The 14,594-nt window shown below is 45.0% G+C and overlaps 1 protein-coding gene across 1 annotated transcript in view; it reads left to right on the top strand.

Annotated features, from left to right (window-relative positions):
* The first annotated feature begins 3,510 nt into the window (after positions 1-3,510).
* LOC120044066 (SH3 and multiple ankyrin repeat domains protein 1-like) overlaps positions 3,511-14,594 on the top strand; it is a 61,081-nt gene continuing 49,997 nt past the window's right edge. Inside the window, 2 exon segments of the mRNA XM_038988654.1 lie at positions 3,511-4,002; positions 13,196-13,399. Coding sequence (XP_038844582.1) covers positions 3,511-4,002; positions 13,196-13,399 — 696 coding nt within the window.

The following is a 14,594-nucleotide window of genomic DNA, read 5'->3' as shown; positions in this document are numbered from 1 at the left end:
GATTGGTGGAGGGTAAATGACTCACCACAGACAATGATGGTGGGACATTACAGACCAGATGACATGGCTTTGGATCCACATTGGCTGTGGATGTAAAGAACTTTGACCACTTGTAAGCACTATATCAATCTAATCTATTAACGGAAGTTTGACCCATGTTATGATCCTGGCTCACAGAACAACTTTGAACCGTTGCTGAACCACTAAGGACCACACAGAATCTGACTTATCTCACTGACACTACCTCTCAGTAGGAGATGGACTGTGGGCGAGGATAGAGAGGGTCAGTCAACCCCAGTGATCAGCAGGAAGTCCAGTCAGTCTGACTCTGTCTCCCTGGAGGACAGTCAAAGGTACGACGTGAGCCTTAACTAAATTGCAGCTTTCCAAGGAGAGTGCTGAAAGAGAAGTCTGTAGAGAGGAGATACGCAGTGGGAAAGATCTCTGTCGCTTATAGGAAATATCTAATCTATGTATCTCTCTGTTCCATCTCTTCTCTACAGGATACATTCATTAAGGCCTATTATGTGTGACTCATCATGACTTCTCTCTTCAAACTAAATTAACATATTCTCCTTGCATTTCTCCACTTAACCGCTCACTTTTCTCCTTTCGTGTCCGCCTCCCTCAACCCTTTTATTTTGCCATCTCACCCCAGTCCACCTCCTGCTGTCTCTTCTCCTCCTACTCCCTGTTCTGCCTTCTTAACGCTCCTTTCCACTTCAACAGTCTATCTCAGCTTCTTTTCTCAGTTTTCCACTTCAACAGTCTATCTCAGCTTCTTTTCTCAGTTTTCCACTTCAACAGTCTGTTTCAGCTTCCTTTCTCAGTATTTTTCTCTCAGCCCTCTCACCTCCTTTTTCTACCTTTGCTTCTCCTCCCCAATATCTCCCTGTTCCTCTCTGTCTCTCCCATCCTCTCTGTCTCTCTCATCCTCTCTGTCCTCTCTCCTCTGCCTTGTTCCCCTCTCCGTCTCTCTAATCAGATCTGCTGTGTTCCTTTCCTCTTTCTATCTGACTTTCTACAATGATCTCTCTCTCTCCTGGCTCCCAGTCCTTGTCTCCTTGTTCCAAATCTTCAGCTCTCTATTGAAACTAATCCTCTGTATTTATCTACCCTCAACCCTGGAGCTTCTCTCTCTCTCTCTCTCTCTCTCTCTCTCTCTCTCTCTCTCTCTCTCTCTCTCTCTCTCTCTCTCTCTTCCCCTCTCTCTCTATCTCTTTATCCATTCAACTCCCCCGTTCCATAGTGTCCTATTGCCTCCTCCCTATCTGCTCCCTTCTTCTATCTTCTCCTCAATATCTCTGATTACTCAGCACTATGCAAAATATATTTTTGGATCATATTTTATATTTTCTAACTTTCCCAGTTAGTCAGCTTTCTGTCAGGCTTCCGACCTAGATGCCATCTCTGTGTCCTTCCACCAGCCCCCCAATATCTTTCTCTCTCTCTCTCGCTCTTTCTCTCTCTCTCTTTCTCTTTCTCTCTCTCTCTCTCTCTGTTTCTTTCTTTCTTTCTCTCTCGCTTTCTCTCTCTCTCTCTCTTACTCTCTCTCTCTTTCTCTCTCGCTCTCTCTCTCCATTGCTCTCTCCATTGCTCTCTCTTTCTTTCTGCCCTTCCCCATGTGTCTCTCTGTCTAAAACCTGCTCTTTTCCTCTCTCTCTCTCTCTCCTGTGTCTCTATACCCCCTTCTCTTTGTCTTCCGCCCTCATTTTTGCTCCCTCTCTCTCTGAGTCTCTCTGTCATCTCTGCTACCTGACAGTGTTACTGTGTGGTGGTGTCCAGGTCTGCTGTAACACTACTGTGGCCTGTCAGCTCAGCTGCACTGTGCTCTTCATTAGTGAGGAGGCTGAGATGCATGAATACGTGACCCTTTAACACTGGTTAAAGAACCATGAGAAATATTATATCTGCGTTTCTCAGTGCATTTGTCCCTATGTCATGTGTACTTCCATGTACTCCATGGCTTTGTTTTGGCACAATGTGTCACCATCTCTCATACTAAAATCTTCCTTCTCTCCCACCCTCTGGTTTCTCATTTTCTCATATTGTCTTCTCCTCTCCTCTCATTCTCTCTGAGGACAGCTAGTGGTATTTGCTGTCACTCACTGTCCTCTGGGAACAGCCCTGGGAGCTGGTGTCAAACATCTTTTCTCACAGTGGCCCCTCTCTTCCCTGTGTCTTTCAGCCATCTTAGACACACACACACACACTTACACACTCCATTTTCAATTTAGTTCATTACTCTCCTATGCTTGGGTGCATTCAAAGTGAAATAGCTCAAACACAATGAGCGACAGGATATTGGATGTTTTCAAAATGAACGTTTAAATGAGCACCCAGAGATAAAACATCACAGTTTAGGCAGTTTTATTGGCAGTGCTATCTCTCTTTTTGTCTTTGTTTCTGGGTATTCATTGTTGATATAGTTGTGTTGTATTGTAACTGATGTGGGTGTGTGCTGTGTGCTAGATGTCAGGAGGGCAGGCTTAGTTTCACAATTTGGGTTCATCCTCTTCAACTGGTGTGAATTGTGTTGTGTGGCCACTTGAACATGCTGTTTTAGCTGTGGGGAGCTGTCCTGTATGGAGTGGTGCTGAAACTCACAGAGCGCAATGCTGCCTAGTATCCACTAGGGACTGACCTGAACACTCTCCAGCTTGTAGTGCACTGTCTGCAGCACGAGGTACATCACAGACGCTCTGAAACTGTTCTCTCCACTCTGAGAGGTGAGGTTGAAGACTGTGTTTCATGCTACTGTGAAGTGTTCTAGTCTAGTGAAATGGGTGAGTGTGTAGAGGTAGTCTACAGTGTGTATTGTATTGTTTGCAGTAGTAGTTTAATGTTTGTAGTTTCAGTGGTGCTCTTAACAGTATAACAGTCAGTGTGGACTCAGTCAGTCTATAGATATTATGTATGTCTACTCTATATAGAGCAGGGTGGAAGATCTGTTGCATAGATATTTATATGGGAGGTGTTGAAGAATAAATTGTGATGAAATGGCAGCGCATGGTGACAGTGAAAAGGCAGAATGAAAGGAGTCAGTCTGTTCCCATAGTGACCAGAGTCAGGACATGAAACAGTGTAGGAACCCCGACAGACACTGGGGCTGCTGGTTGAGTTTTTAGGATTGTCCTTGGAACGCTCTCTCTCTCTCTCTCTCTCTCTCTCTCTCTCTCTCTCTCTCTCTCTCTCTCTCTCTCTCTCTCTCTCTCTCTCTCTCTCTCTGTCTCTCTCTCTCTCTCTCTCTCTCTCTCTCTCTCTCTCTCTCTCTCTCTCTCTCTCTCTCTCTCTCTGTCTCTCTGTCTCTCTCTCTCTCTCTCTGTCTCTCTCTCTCTCTCTCTCTCTCTCTCTCTCTCTCTCTCTCTCTCTCTCTCTGTCTCTCTGTCTCTCTCTCTGTCTCTCTCTCTCTCTATTTTGACCTTTCATGGTTCTCCTCTTCTCCTTTCTCCTCCTCAGTGAGTCTCGGGGAATGATGCCGCTGCCGTTTGTGCCACCCTCCCTGTCGCCATGACGATGCCGCTCAGCCCCCTCTCCAGTGACGAGGAGCAGCAAAGGATGCTGGGAAACAATAGACATCTATATCCTGGGGCAGAGGACGAGGAAGAGGAGGAAGATGAAGAAGAGGAGGGTGAGGAAGATGACCGTGATGAGGAGGGAGAAGATGGGGAGAATGGAGAGCTGGAGGGAGAAGAGGAGGAAGAGGAAGTGGAGGAAGTCAGGCGAGGAGGAGGCATGTCACGAGGAGGCAGGGATGAGGGGCACAGGCAATTAGGCAAAATGGCTGGACGACCCACAGGAGACAGACAGATACGACCCGGCAACATCGGGCACACAGTAAACCCTTATTCGTCCAACCATGGACCCACCCATCAACAGCCGGCCAATCAGCAGCAGCAGCAGAAGAGGCTGAGAGAGCATAGCTCCAGCAGGGCGCCGTCAGAGGACGCCCACATCGCCATGATGGTGTTCCGCATCGGCATCCCCGACATCAAACAGACGGTCAGTGACATCACACCTATTGTACCACCCCTACAGATGTAGGATCTTCATTTGAGCTAGTTTGCTACAGCAGGAAAATAATCCTGCAGCAACAGGAAATGTGAATTATTATGTGGATCATAATTAATGGAGTTGATACATTTTTCGTTCGGGAAAATCAAGTCTGAAATGTCAAAGTGGAAATGACAAACTTTAGAAGCCTTGTTAAATCTCAAATACACCATAAGTTTGCATTTTCTGCCTCGCAGGAAAATTCTCAGCAACAAAACAGTGATCAAATTAAGATCCTACATCCGTATAGCAACCACTGGCATCAATAAACACAAACATTATGACCACTGACAGTCAGTACCACACCTCATAACCAACCTTCAGGACCACCCCCATTCACACTTCCATCAAACAGACAGTCACTTCTTCCCCCTCATACAACCACTGACGTCCAGTTCAACTGTTGGTGAGTATGCTGGGGGTTTACATTTTGAACTCTTCACAGCAGTTGTCACACCCTGACCGTAGATTGCTTTGTATGTTTCTATTTTTAGTTTGGTCAGGGTGTGATGTGGGTGGGTATTCTATGTTGTAGGTCTAGGTTTTCTGTTTCTATGTGTTTGGCCTGGTATGGTTCTCAATCAGAGGCAGCTGTCTATCGTTGTATCTGATTGAGAGCCATACTTAGGTAGCCTGTTTTCCCACTTGTGTTTGTGGGTGATTATTTTCTGGTTAGTGTTTGTTGCACCTGTCAGAACTGTTCGTTGGTCGTTTTGTTGTTTTTGTTCGTGTATTCATTTTTGATTAAAAGTATTATGGATACGTACCACGCTGCACTTTGGTCCTCCTCTCCTTCTCCCGACGACTTTCGTTACAGCAGTTGCTTGACTTCTGACCTGTTCTTGTGTGTCTCTCTGTGTTTGGGCACGTACATATTTTGTATTTTTTCTCAATGTCTCGACAATTCAAATCTGCAAAGCTAGGCAGACATTCTCCCAGAGTACTTCTTCTATCCAGATCCACTAAGACATAAGGGCGAAGTGTGTTCACGCACACACAGTGCCTCAGCAGCAGAAACACACGGTTTGATCCTGTCAGCACAGTGACTGAACTGAGAAAGAGTTTCAAGGTGACCTAGCTGTTTTACAGAATAGAAATACAGACAGAGAGAGAGAAACAGAGACAGAGAAAAAGAGACAGAGACAGAGAGACAGAGATGTCTTTATTGTTTTGAAACTTCTGTATGTGTAATGTTTACTGTTAATTCTTATTGTTTATTTCACTTTTGTATATTATCTACCTCACTTGCTTTGGCAATGTTAACACATGTTTCCCATGCCAATAAAGCCCCTTGAATTGAATTGAATTGAAATAGAGAGACAGAGAGAGAGAGACAGAGACAGACAGAGAGAGACAGAGACAGACAGAGAGAGAGAGACAGAGAGAGACAGAGACAGAGAGAGACAGAGACAGAGAGAGAGAGACAGAGAGAGACAGAGAGAGAGAGACAGAGAGAGAGACAGAGAGAGACAGAGAGAGAGAGACAGAGAGAGAGAGACAGAGAGAGAGAGAGAGAGAGAGACAGAGACAGAGAGAGAGAGAGAGAGAGAGACAGAGAGAGAGAGAGAGACAGAGAGAGAGAGAGAGAGAGAGAGAGAGAGAGAGAGAGAGAGAGAGAGAGAGAGACAGAGACAGAGACAGAGAAGCACAGAAGCACAGCCTCTGGCTTACTGTCACTAATAAGGAGGTTTAAAATTGTGTAATAAAGCCAAACTCAATATGAGAAAAGCTATTTTTGGTTAGTGAGACTAATGTAGCCCACCGCTAGAACCCTGGTCTGAACCATGATACCCTCATATCCCCCACAGAGCAGAGCCTGGTGGAACAGACATGTCGTAGGTCAGACCGATCCACAGTCAGGTTTTCTTCAGAATGTGATAGCTAGTATGGGACATGTCATTCTCTCCCCACCTAGTCAAACAAAAACCAGTGACATGTCAATCTCTCCCCACCTAGTCAAACAGAAACCAGTGACATGTCAATCTCTCCCCACCTAGTCAAACAGAAACCAGTGACATGTCAATCTCTCCCCACCTAGACAAACAGAAACCAGTGACATGTCAATCTCTCCCCACCTAGTCAAACAGAAACCAGTGACATGTCAATCTCTCCCCACCTAGACAAACAGAAACCAGTGACATGTCAATCTCTCCCCACCTAGTCAAACAGAAACCAGTGACATGTCAATCTCTCCCCACCTAGACAAACAGAAGCCAGTGACATGTCAATCTCTCCCCACCTAGTCAAACAGAAACCAGTGACATGTCAATCTCTCCCCACCTAGACAAACAGAAACCAGTGACATGTCAATCTCTCCCCACCTAGTCAAACAGAAACCAGTGACATGTCAATCTCTCCCCACCTAGTCAAACAGAAACCAGTGACATGTCAATCTCTCCCCACCTAGTCAAACAGAAACCAGTGACATGTCAATCTCTCCCCACCTAGTCAAACAGAAACCAGTGACATGTCAATCTCTCCCCACCTAGACAAACAGAAACCAGTGACATGTCAATCTCTCCCCACCTAGTCAAACAGAAACCAGTGACATGTCAATCTCTCCCCACCTAGTCAAACAGAAACCAGTGACATGTCAATCTCTCCCCACCTAGTCAAACAGAAACCAGTGACATGTTAATCTCTCCCCACCTAGACAAACAGAAACCAGTGACATGTCAATCTCTCCCCACCTAGTCAAACAGAAACCAGTGACATGTCAATCTCTCCCCACCTAGACAAACAGAAACCAGTGACATGTCAATCTCTCCCCACCTAGACAAACAGAAACCAGTGACATGTCAATCCAGGATGCTCTCTCTCTCTCTCTCTCTCTCTCCAAATGTGAACATATGTATCCCTCATCCCCCTATGCATCTTGTTTGGCATGTGTGTGAGTGTATTACAGTGCATTTGGGAAAGTATTCAGACTGCTTGACTTTTTCCACATTTTGTTACGTTACAGCCTTATTCTAAAATGTATTTACATGCACTGTCCCCATAATAACAAAGCAAAAACAGGTTTTTAGACATTTTTGCAAATGTATAAAAAATAAAGTGGAAATCTCACATTTACACAAGTATTCAGACCCTTTACTCAGTACTTTGTTGAAGCACCTTTGGCAGCGATTACATCCTCTTATCTTCTTGGGTATGACTCTACAAGCTTGGCACACCTGTATTTGGGGAGTTTCTTATATTCTTCTCTGCAGATCCTCTCAGGCTCTGTCATGTTGGATGGGGAGCGTTGCTGCACAGCTATTTTCAAATCTCTCCAGAGATGTTCGATCGGGTTCAAGTCCGGGCTCAGGCTGGGCCACTCCGAGACTTGTCCCGAAGCCACTCCTGCGTTGTCTTGGCTGTGTGCTTAGGGTCGTTGTCCTGTTGGAAGGTGAACCTTCGCCCCAGTCTGAGGTCCTGAGCGCTCTGGAGCAGGTTTTCATCAAGGATCTCTCTGTACTTTGCTCCATTCATCTTTCCCTCAATCCTGACTAGTCTCCCAGTCCCTGATGCTGAAAAACATCCCCACAGCATGATGCTGCCACCACCATGCTTCACTGTAGGGATGGTACCAGGTTTCCTCCAGACGTGATGCTTGGCATTCAGGCCAAAGAGTTCAATCTTGGTTTCATCAGACCAGAGAATCTTGTTTCTCATGGTCTTAGACTCTTTAGGTTCCTTAGACTCTTTAGGTGTAAACTCCAAGCAGGCTGTCATGTGCCTTTTACTGAGGAGTGGCTTCTGCCTGGCCTCTCTACCATAAAGGCCTGAATGGTGGAGTGCTGCAGAGATGGTTGTCCTTCTGGAAGGTTCTCCCATCTTCACAGAGGCACTCTGGAGCTCTGTCAGAGTGACCATCGGGTTCTTGGTCACCTCCCTGACCAAGGCCCTTCTCCCCCAATTGCACAGTTTGCCCTGGCGGCCAGCTCTAGGAAGAGTTTTGGAGGTTCCTAACTTCTTCCCTTTAATAATGATGGAGGCCACTGTGTTCTTGAAGACCTTCAATGCTGCAGAAATTATTTGGTACCCTTCCCCAGATCTGTGGGCCGACACAATCCTGTCTCAGAGCTCTACGGACAATTCCTTCGACCTTATGGCTTGGTTTTTGCTCTGACATGCAATGTCAACCGTGGGACCTTATATAGACAAGCTTTTCCAAATCATGTCCAATCAATTGAATTTACCACAGGTGGACTCCAATTAAGTTGTAGAAACAGCTCAAGGATGATAAATGGAAAATGTTGAGTCTCATAGCAAAGGGTCTGAATACTTATATAAATAAGGTATTTCTGTTTTGTTTTATTGAATCCATTTTAGAATAAATCTGTAATGTAACAAAATGTGGAAAAAGGGAAGGGGTCTGAATACTTTCTGAATGCACTGTATGTGTCTGTGTGCTGATTTGAATCTGTTATGATGACTATATGAGTGTGTATTACTGTGTAGTACTGTGTATTACTGTGTAGTACTGTGTATTACTGTGTATACTGAGTGTAACTGTATTCTGTGGATCTCCTGCTGTTACTTGTTCCCTCGCTCCGCCGTGTATGCGAAAGTGAGAAGCATGCTACGGAATTGGTTACCCAAGATCCTTTCTCTGTGTCTTATGGAAGGAACATGTATTTTGACATGATCTAAGAAAACCAATACTACAGTTAGTGCTGCCACGTTATGGTCAGTAACACCACATGACTTCTAGATGTTTCTGAGGAGTAGGACAATATCCTGTCCTCTATTTCTCCTCTCTCCTGACCTCCCTCCATCTCATATTGTCCTTCCCTCCTTTTGTCTTTCACACCGTCCCTTCACCCTCCCTACCTCACTTTTTCCCATCTCTCTCTCTCTTCTCCTCTCTCCTATCTCCTTCTCTCCTGTGCAGTGGGGTAATATGGTTGTATAATCCCAGTGTATTAGGCCTGTTCTACATGTCAGCTAATTCACCCTCAATAAACTCTAATTGCTGGTTAATTGTATTGTAATGAGATCATGGAGAGACGGGCAGCAGCTTATAAACACAAATGTTATGAATTGAGGATTTCCACAACTGGCTAAGAAGTGCCCACATACTCCCTGATATATATTTACCTACACATACAGTATATAGTACATCTATACACAGTCATCTTACCTGCTGTATACACATAGTAACATACCATCCCATTGACATACATTTAGAGTAGACCAACAACTGTAAGCCTTGTAAGGGCCTTCTCAGTGCTCAGCCAGAGGTGAAGAGGGGCCCAGATAAGAGAGGCAGAGCCAGATAAGAGGGTGAAGAGAGGAGAGGACAGGGGATGGAAGGAGAGAGGGAAACAGGGGTCTGAAAGGAATGTGGAAAGGAGAACTGTGTGACTGTGATGTAGCTAGAGAGGGGGAACATAGAAAATAGATGGGAAAGAGGTAGTGAGAGAGATAGAGAGAGGCCGAAGGAGAAAGGGAGAGAGAAATTGACTTAAACAGTGGGAGAGAGGGGGTGGTTTTTTCCCCATAGTTCTCATTAAAGGCTGCTAATCCCCCTGCACTTGCCCTGCAGAAAAGGGCCAGAGGGTAGGAGAGAGAGAGAGAGAGAGAAGGAAGGAAGGAAGGAAGGAAGGAAGGAAGGAAGGAAGGAAGGAAGGAAGGAAGGAAGGAAGGAAGGAAGGAAGGAAGGAAGGAAGGAAGGAAGGAAAAAGTAACATGGACAGAGATATAATAGATCAATAGAGTGAGTGAGTGAGTGAGTGAGTGAGTGAGTGAGTGAGTGAGTGAGTGAGTGAGTGAGTGAGTGAGTGAGTGAGTGAGTGAGTGAGTGAGTGAGGGAGTGAGGGAGTGAGTGAGTGAGTGAGAGGGGGTGGGGGTGAAATCCCACTCCTTACAAAATATTTTAAGAAAGTTGAAGCTCATTTACTGCATTTCTGTACAATTTAAAAACTCTAAATTGCAATTTGGAGAACTGCAAAAACAAGCAAAAGGGACCCAGCCATTATCGCCTGAGTTGCTCTAGCTTCATTCACCTCAGTCCATCTACAAACATATAGCCTATTAGCAATACAGTTAGCCGCATTAACTCATCTACAAACATATAGCCTATTAGCAATACAGTTAGCCGCATTAACTCATCTACAAACATATAGCCTATTAGCAATACTGTTAGCCGCATTAACTCATCTACAAACATATAGCCTATTAGCAATACAGTTAGCCGCATTAACTCATCTACAAACATATAGCCTATTAGCAATACTGTTAGCCTCATTAAATCATCTACAAACATATAGCCTATTAGCAATACAGTTAGCCGCATTAACTCATCTACAAACATATAGCCTATTAGCAATACTGTTAGCCTCATTAACTCATCTACAAACATATAGCCTATTAGCAATACAGTTAGCCGCATTAACTCATCTACAAACATATAGCCTATTAGCAATACTGTTAGCCTCATTAAATCATCTACAAACATATAGCCTATTAGCAATACAGTTAGCCTCATTAACTCATCTACAAACATATAGCCTATTAGCAATACTGTTAGCCGCATTAACTCACATTAATTCAGCACCGGAATTAAAAACATACAGAGGGATCTGTTAGCAGAAAAAGTACTTTATTAGCAAAAGGTAAACAGATTTACAGATTTTGTATTGTAGTAATTTCCTGCAATTCTACACATGTTGCCCTGACTTACACCATGTTAATATGATTTCTGAGTGACTTACAAAATCAATGGGGTCCCTTTGGAGGTCAGGGCCCCTGGGAAAGTGCCCTGCGTGCCCGGTTGGTAATTCAACCATGATTACTTTAGATGGCTGGCTTGACTAAGTAGATTCATTTACCAATCTAAAAAATGTTAACAGATAATGACTAATTGAGTGACTGTGAGTGTGGGACATATAGGAAGGAGAACTGCTGATGAACAACCATGTTTTGAAATGTCACCTTGTGTGTTCTACTATTCTAATTGTCAACAGGAAGTTGAGACCACGACTGAGTTCCTCTAATATATATTTTTCAAATTCTGAAAAATTGCAAAGACCCGGACCTCGGTGTCTTCATATGTAGCTACAGCCCTGACTGCAATATGAGTGTAAAAGAGAGAAGTGACAGTCAATATGGACTGTTGTCACTTATTGGCCTGTAAGCTGCCTCAACCTACAGCTAGTTGTTAGTCTATAATACTGAATCAATAACAGTAAGTCAGAACCAGTCAGACTCAGAAGCAGAGATGGTCTTCCTCTCTGTTAGAAGTCTGTAAAGAGTTAGTCTGGAGTGGAGGGCTCATGAGAGAGTTCAATGAGTCATTTCAACCAATCAGTAGGTATATGGACCAATCAGGTTGCTTGTTCAGTGGTCCACCCGTTCCTCTTCTCCCACCTGCTTTGGTGTTAAACAGAACCTCTCCTGTCTTAAACAAATGTGCTAATGCCCCTAAGATTAACTGCAGAATTAAAATGTATATGTAAAATCTTTATGTAAAATTTATGTATATGAAGTAGAAAAGCTGTAAAAAACAAAGAAGACATGTCCTCCGAAGAGGGTGGTGGATGGGTTAATAAAACAAAATAAAATGTAAAAGCAGAATTACAGTAATTATACAGAGTGTCATAATAATTGAAACAATAATGATGGTGATTATGGGAATATTTTTCATGCATTATGCTGTATTGATAAACGTTCTCCTCCTCCTCAATGATCTCAGAGTACATTTAGCTTCCCTAGCCTGCATTCTGTTTGCATGTGTGTTTTTTGATGGGACTGAGTGTTAATTCTAGTGTGTGATTGAATGTACATGTTGGTGCAGTATGTCAGCGTGTGTGTAAGAAACAATCTATTGCATGCTGACACACCTACTCATCCTCTCTCTTTTACTCTCCCTTTCAATATCTCTCTTTCTCCATCTCTCTTTCTCTCTCTCTCACTCCCTCCCTCTCTATATCCCTCCCCCTCTCTCCCTCTCATACATAAACCCTTTCCTCCCCCTGACTCCACCTCTCTCGTTCTCCAACTCACTGTAAAACACACATACACACAGACACGGGCACTCTCTCACTTTATCCCATAGTTCCCCATCTCCAAGGGAACACAGGGATGTCTCTATGGCAACAAGGATCTTGCTCCACTAATGAACTGGTTGCCATAGTGATTTGGTTGGCTGTGCACAAACCCAGACTGAATAAAAGAGAGGGAGAGAGACATTTTACACCTCTGCACAGTATTCCATGCTCACTCTCCCTCCCTCCCTCCCTCCCTCCCTCCCTCCCTCCCTCCCTCCCTCCCTCCCTCCCTCAAACACACACACACACACACACACACACACACACACACACACACACACACACACACACACACACACACACACACACACACACACACACACACACACACACACAGCCAGACAGAGAGAGTGTGTGAGACAGTCAGTGAGGGAGAGATTAAGACAGAAAGAGAGAGTTAAACACTTTAGTGAGATGTATTGAGCCGTGGAGCGTACATCCATGCATGCAGAAGCAGCAAGCGAGAGATCCAGCTGCTCTCCAGAAGGACCAATCACACAGCTGCTTCAAGGTCAGGGGAATGGCCTGCTCTACCTCAGCCTCAGCCCAGACTCACAGCAGAGAGAGAGAGAGAAAGAGAGGAAGACTGTTTGATTCATGATCTACAGAAAGATGTGGATCTGTCCATATAAGGACATTAAGGACCTTCTCTCTCCAATGCTAACTGTGCCTATATGATACAGCACAATCAAACATTCTATTCATCTCACCATACAGGAGCTCACTTGTCAGAGGAGACAGTACAATCAGCCATTCATATCTCCTTACTGTATAAAACCATACACATCACTGGTCCCTGTGGTGGACTCACAATGTCTCTCCCTAGTGGTTCAGCATGGTAATAACAGCAGTACTGCAGCGAGGAGCGGTTCTCCACTTCTGACAGACACACTAATACTGCACCAGGACCCTTCCTTCAGTCTAGACTGTTAAGTTGCTGTTACTTTTCTACTTTATAGTTCAATGCTTTCCTTTTCCTCGCTTTTCTTCTTTAGTGTTTTCATCTAAACCCCAACTACCCCCCCTCTCTCTAAGCACCACCATTGAACCCTCTCTCTCCTTCTCTCTCTCCCTCTCTCTCTCCCCTTCTCTCCCCGTCTCCTCTGCAGAAGTGTTTGCGGTTCAACCCGGATGCGACCGTTTGGAAGGCCAAGCAGCAGGTGCTATGTTCTCTGACCGATTCGTTGCGGGACGTGTTGAACTACGGCTTGTTCCAACCAGCCACCGAAGGCCATGACGCCAAGTTCCTGGAGGAGGAGAAGATGCTGAGAGAGTACCCACAATCCTTTGAGAAGGGGGTACCATATCTGGAGGTATATACAGCCTGGATGTAAGGTTACACTGTAAGGTTACTCTCACTCTGTAAGGTTACTCTGTGGGTTACTCTCACTCTGTGGGTTACTCTGTAAGGTTACTCTGTGGGCTACTCTCACTCTGTAGGTTTACTCTGTAAGGTTACTCTGTGGGTTACTCTCACTCTGTGGGTTACACTGTAAGGTTCAAATCAAATCAAATTTATTTTATATAGCCCTTCGTACATCAGCTAATATCTCGAAGTGCTGTACAGAAACCCAGCCTAAAACCCCAAACAGCAAGCAATGCAGGTGTAGAAGCACGGCGGCTAGGAAAAACTCCCTAGAAAGGCCAAAACCTAGGAAGAAACCTAGAGAGGAACCAGGCTATGATGGGTGGCCAGTCCTCTTCTGGCTGTGCCGGGTGGAGATTATAACAGAACATGGCCAAGATGTTCAAATGTTCATAAATGACCAGCATGGTCAAATAATAATAATCACTGAAGTTATTGAGGGTGTAGCAAGTCAGCACCTCAGGAGTAAATGTCAGTTGGCTTTTCATAGCCGATCATTAAGAGTATCTCTACCGCTCCTGCGGTCTCTAGAGAGTTGAAAACAGCAGGTCTGGGACAGGTAGCACGTCCGGTGGACAGGTCAGGGTTCCATAGCCGCAGGCAGAACAGTTGAAACTGGAACAGCAGCAAGGCCAGGTGGACTGGGGACAGCAAGGAGTTATCATGCCCGGTAGTCCTGACGCATGGCCCTAGGGCTCAGGTCCTCCGAGAGAGAGAAAGAAAGAGAGAAGGAGAGAATTAGAGAGAGCATACTTAAATTCACACAGGACACCGGATAAGACAGGAGAAGTACTCCAGATATAACAAACTGACCCTAGCCCCCCGACACATAAACTACTGCAGCATAAATACTGGAGGCTGAGACAGGAGGGGTCAGGAGACACTGTGGCCCCATCCGATGATACCCCCGGACAGGGCCAAACAGGAAGGATATAACCCCACCCACTTTGCCAAAGCACAGCCCCCGCACCACTAGAGGGATATCTTCAACCACCAATTTACAATCCTGAGACAAGGCCGAGTATAGCCCACAAAGATCTTCGCCACGGCACAAACCAAGGGGGGGCTCCAACCCAGACAGGAAGATCACGTCAGTGACTCAACCCACTCAAGTGACGCACCCCTCCTAGGGACGGCATGAA

The sequence above is a fragment of the Salvelinus namaycush genome, chromosome 3, assembly GCF_016432855.1.
Source record: "Salvelinus namaycush isolate Seneca chromosome 3, SaNama_1.0, whole genome shotgun sequence".
Taxonomy (NCBI): domain Eukaryota; kingdom Metazoa; phylum Chordata; class Actinopteri; order Salmoniformes; family Salmonidae; genus Salvelinus; species Salvelinus namaycush.
Note: the sequence above shows the minus strand (reverse complement) of the source record. Positions and strands in the feature narration are given on the sequence as shown.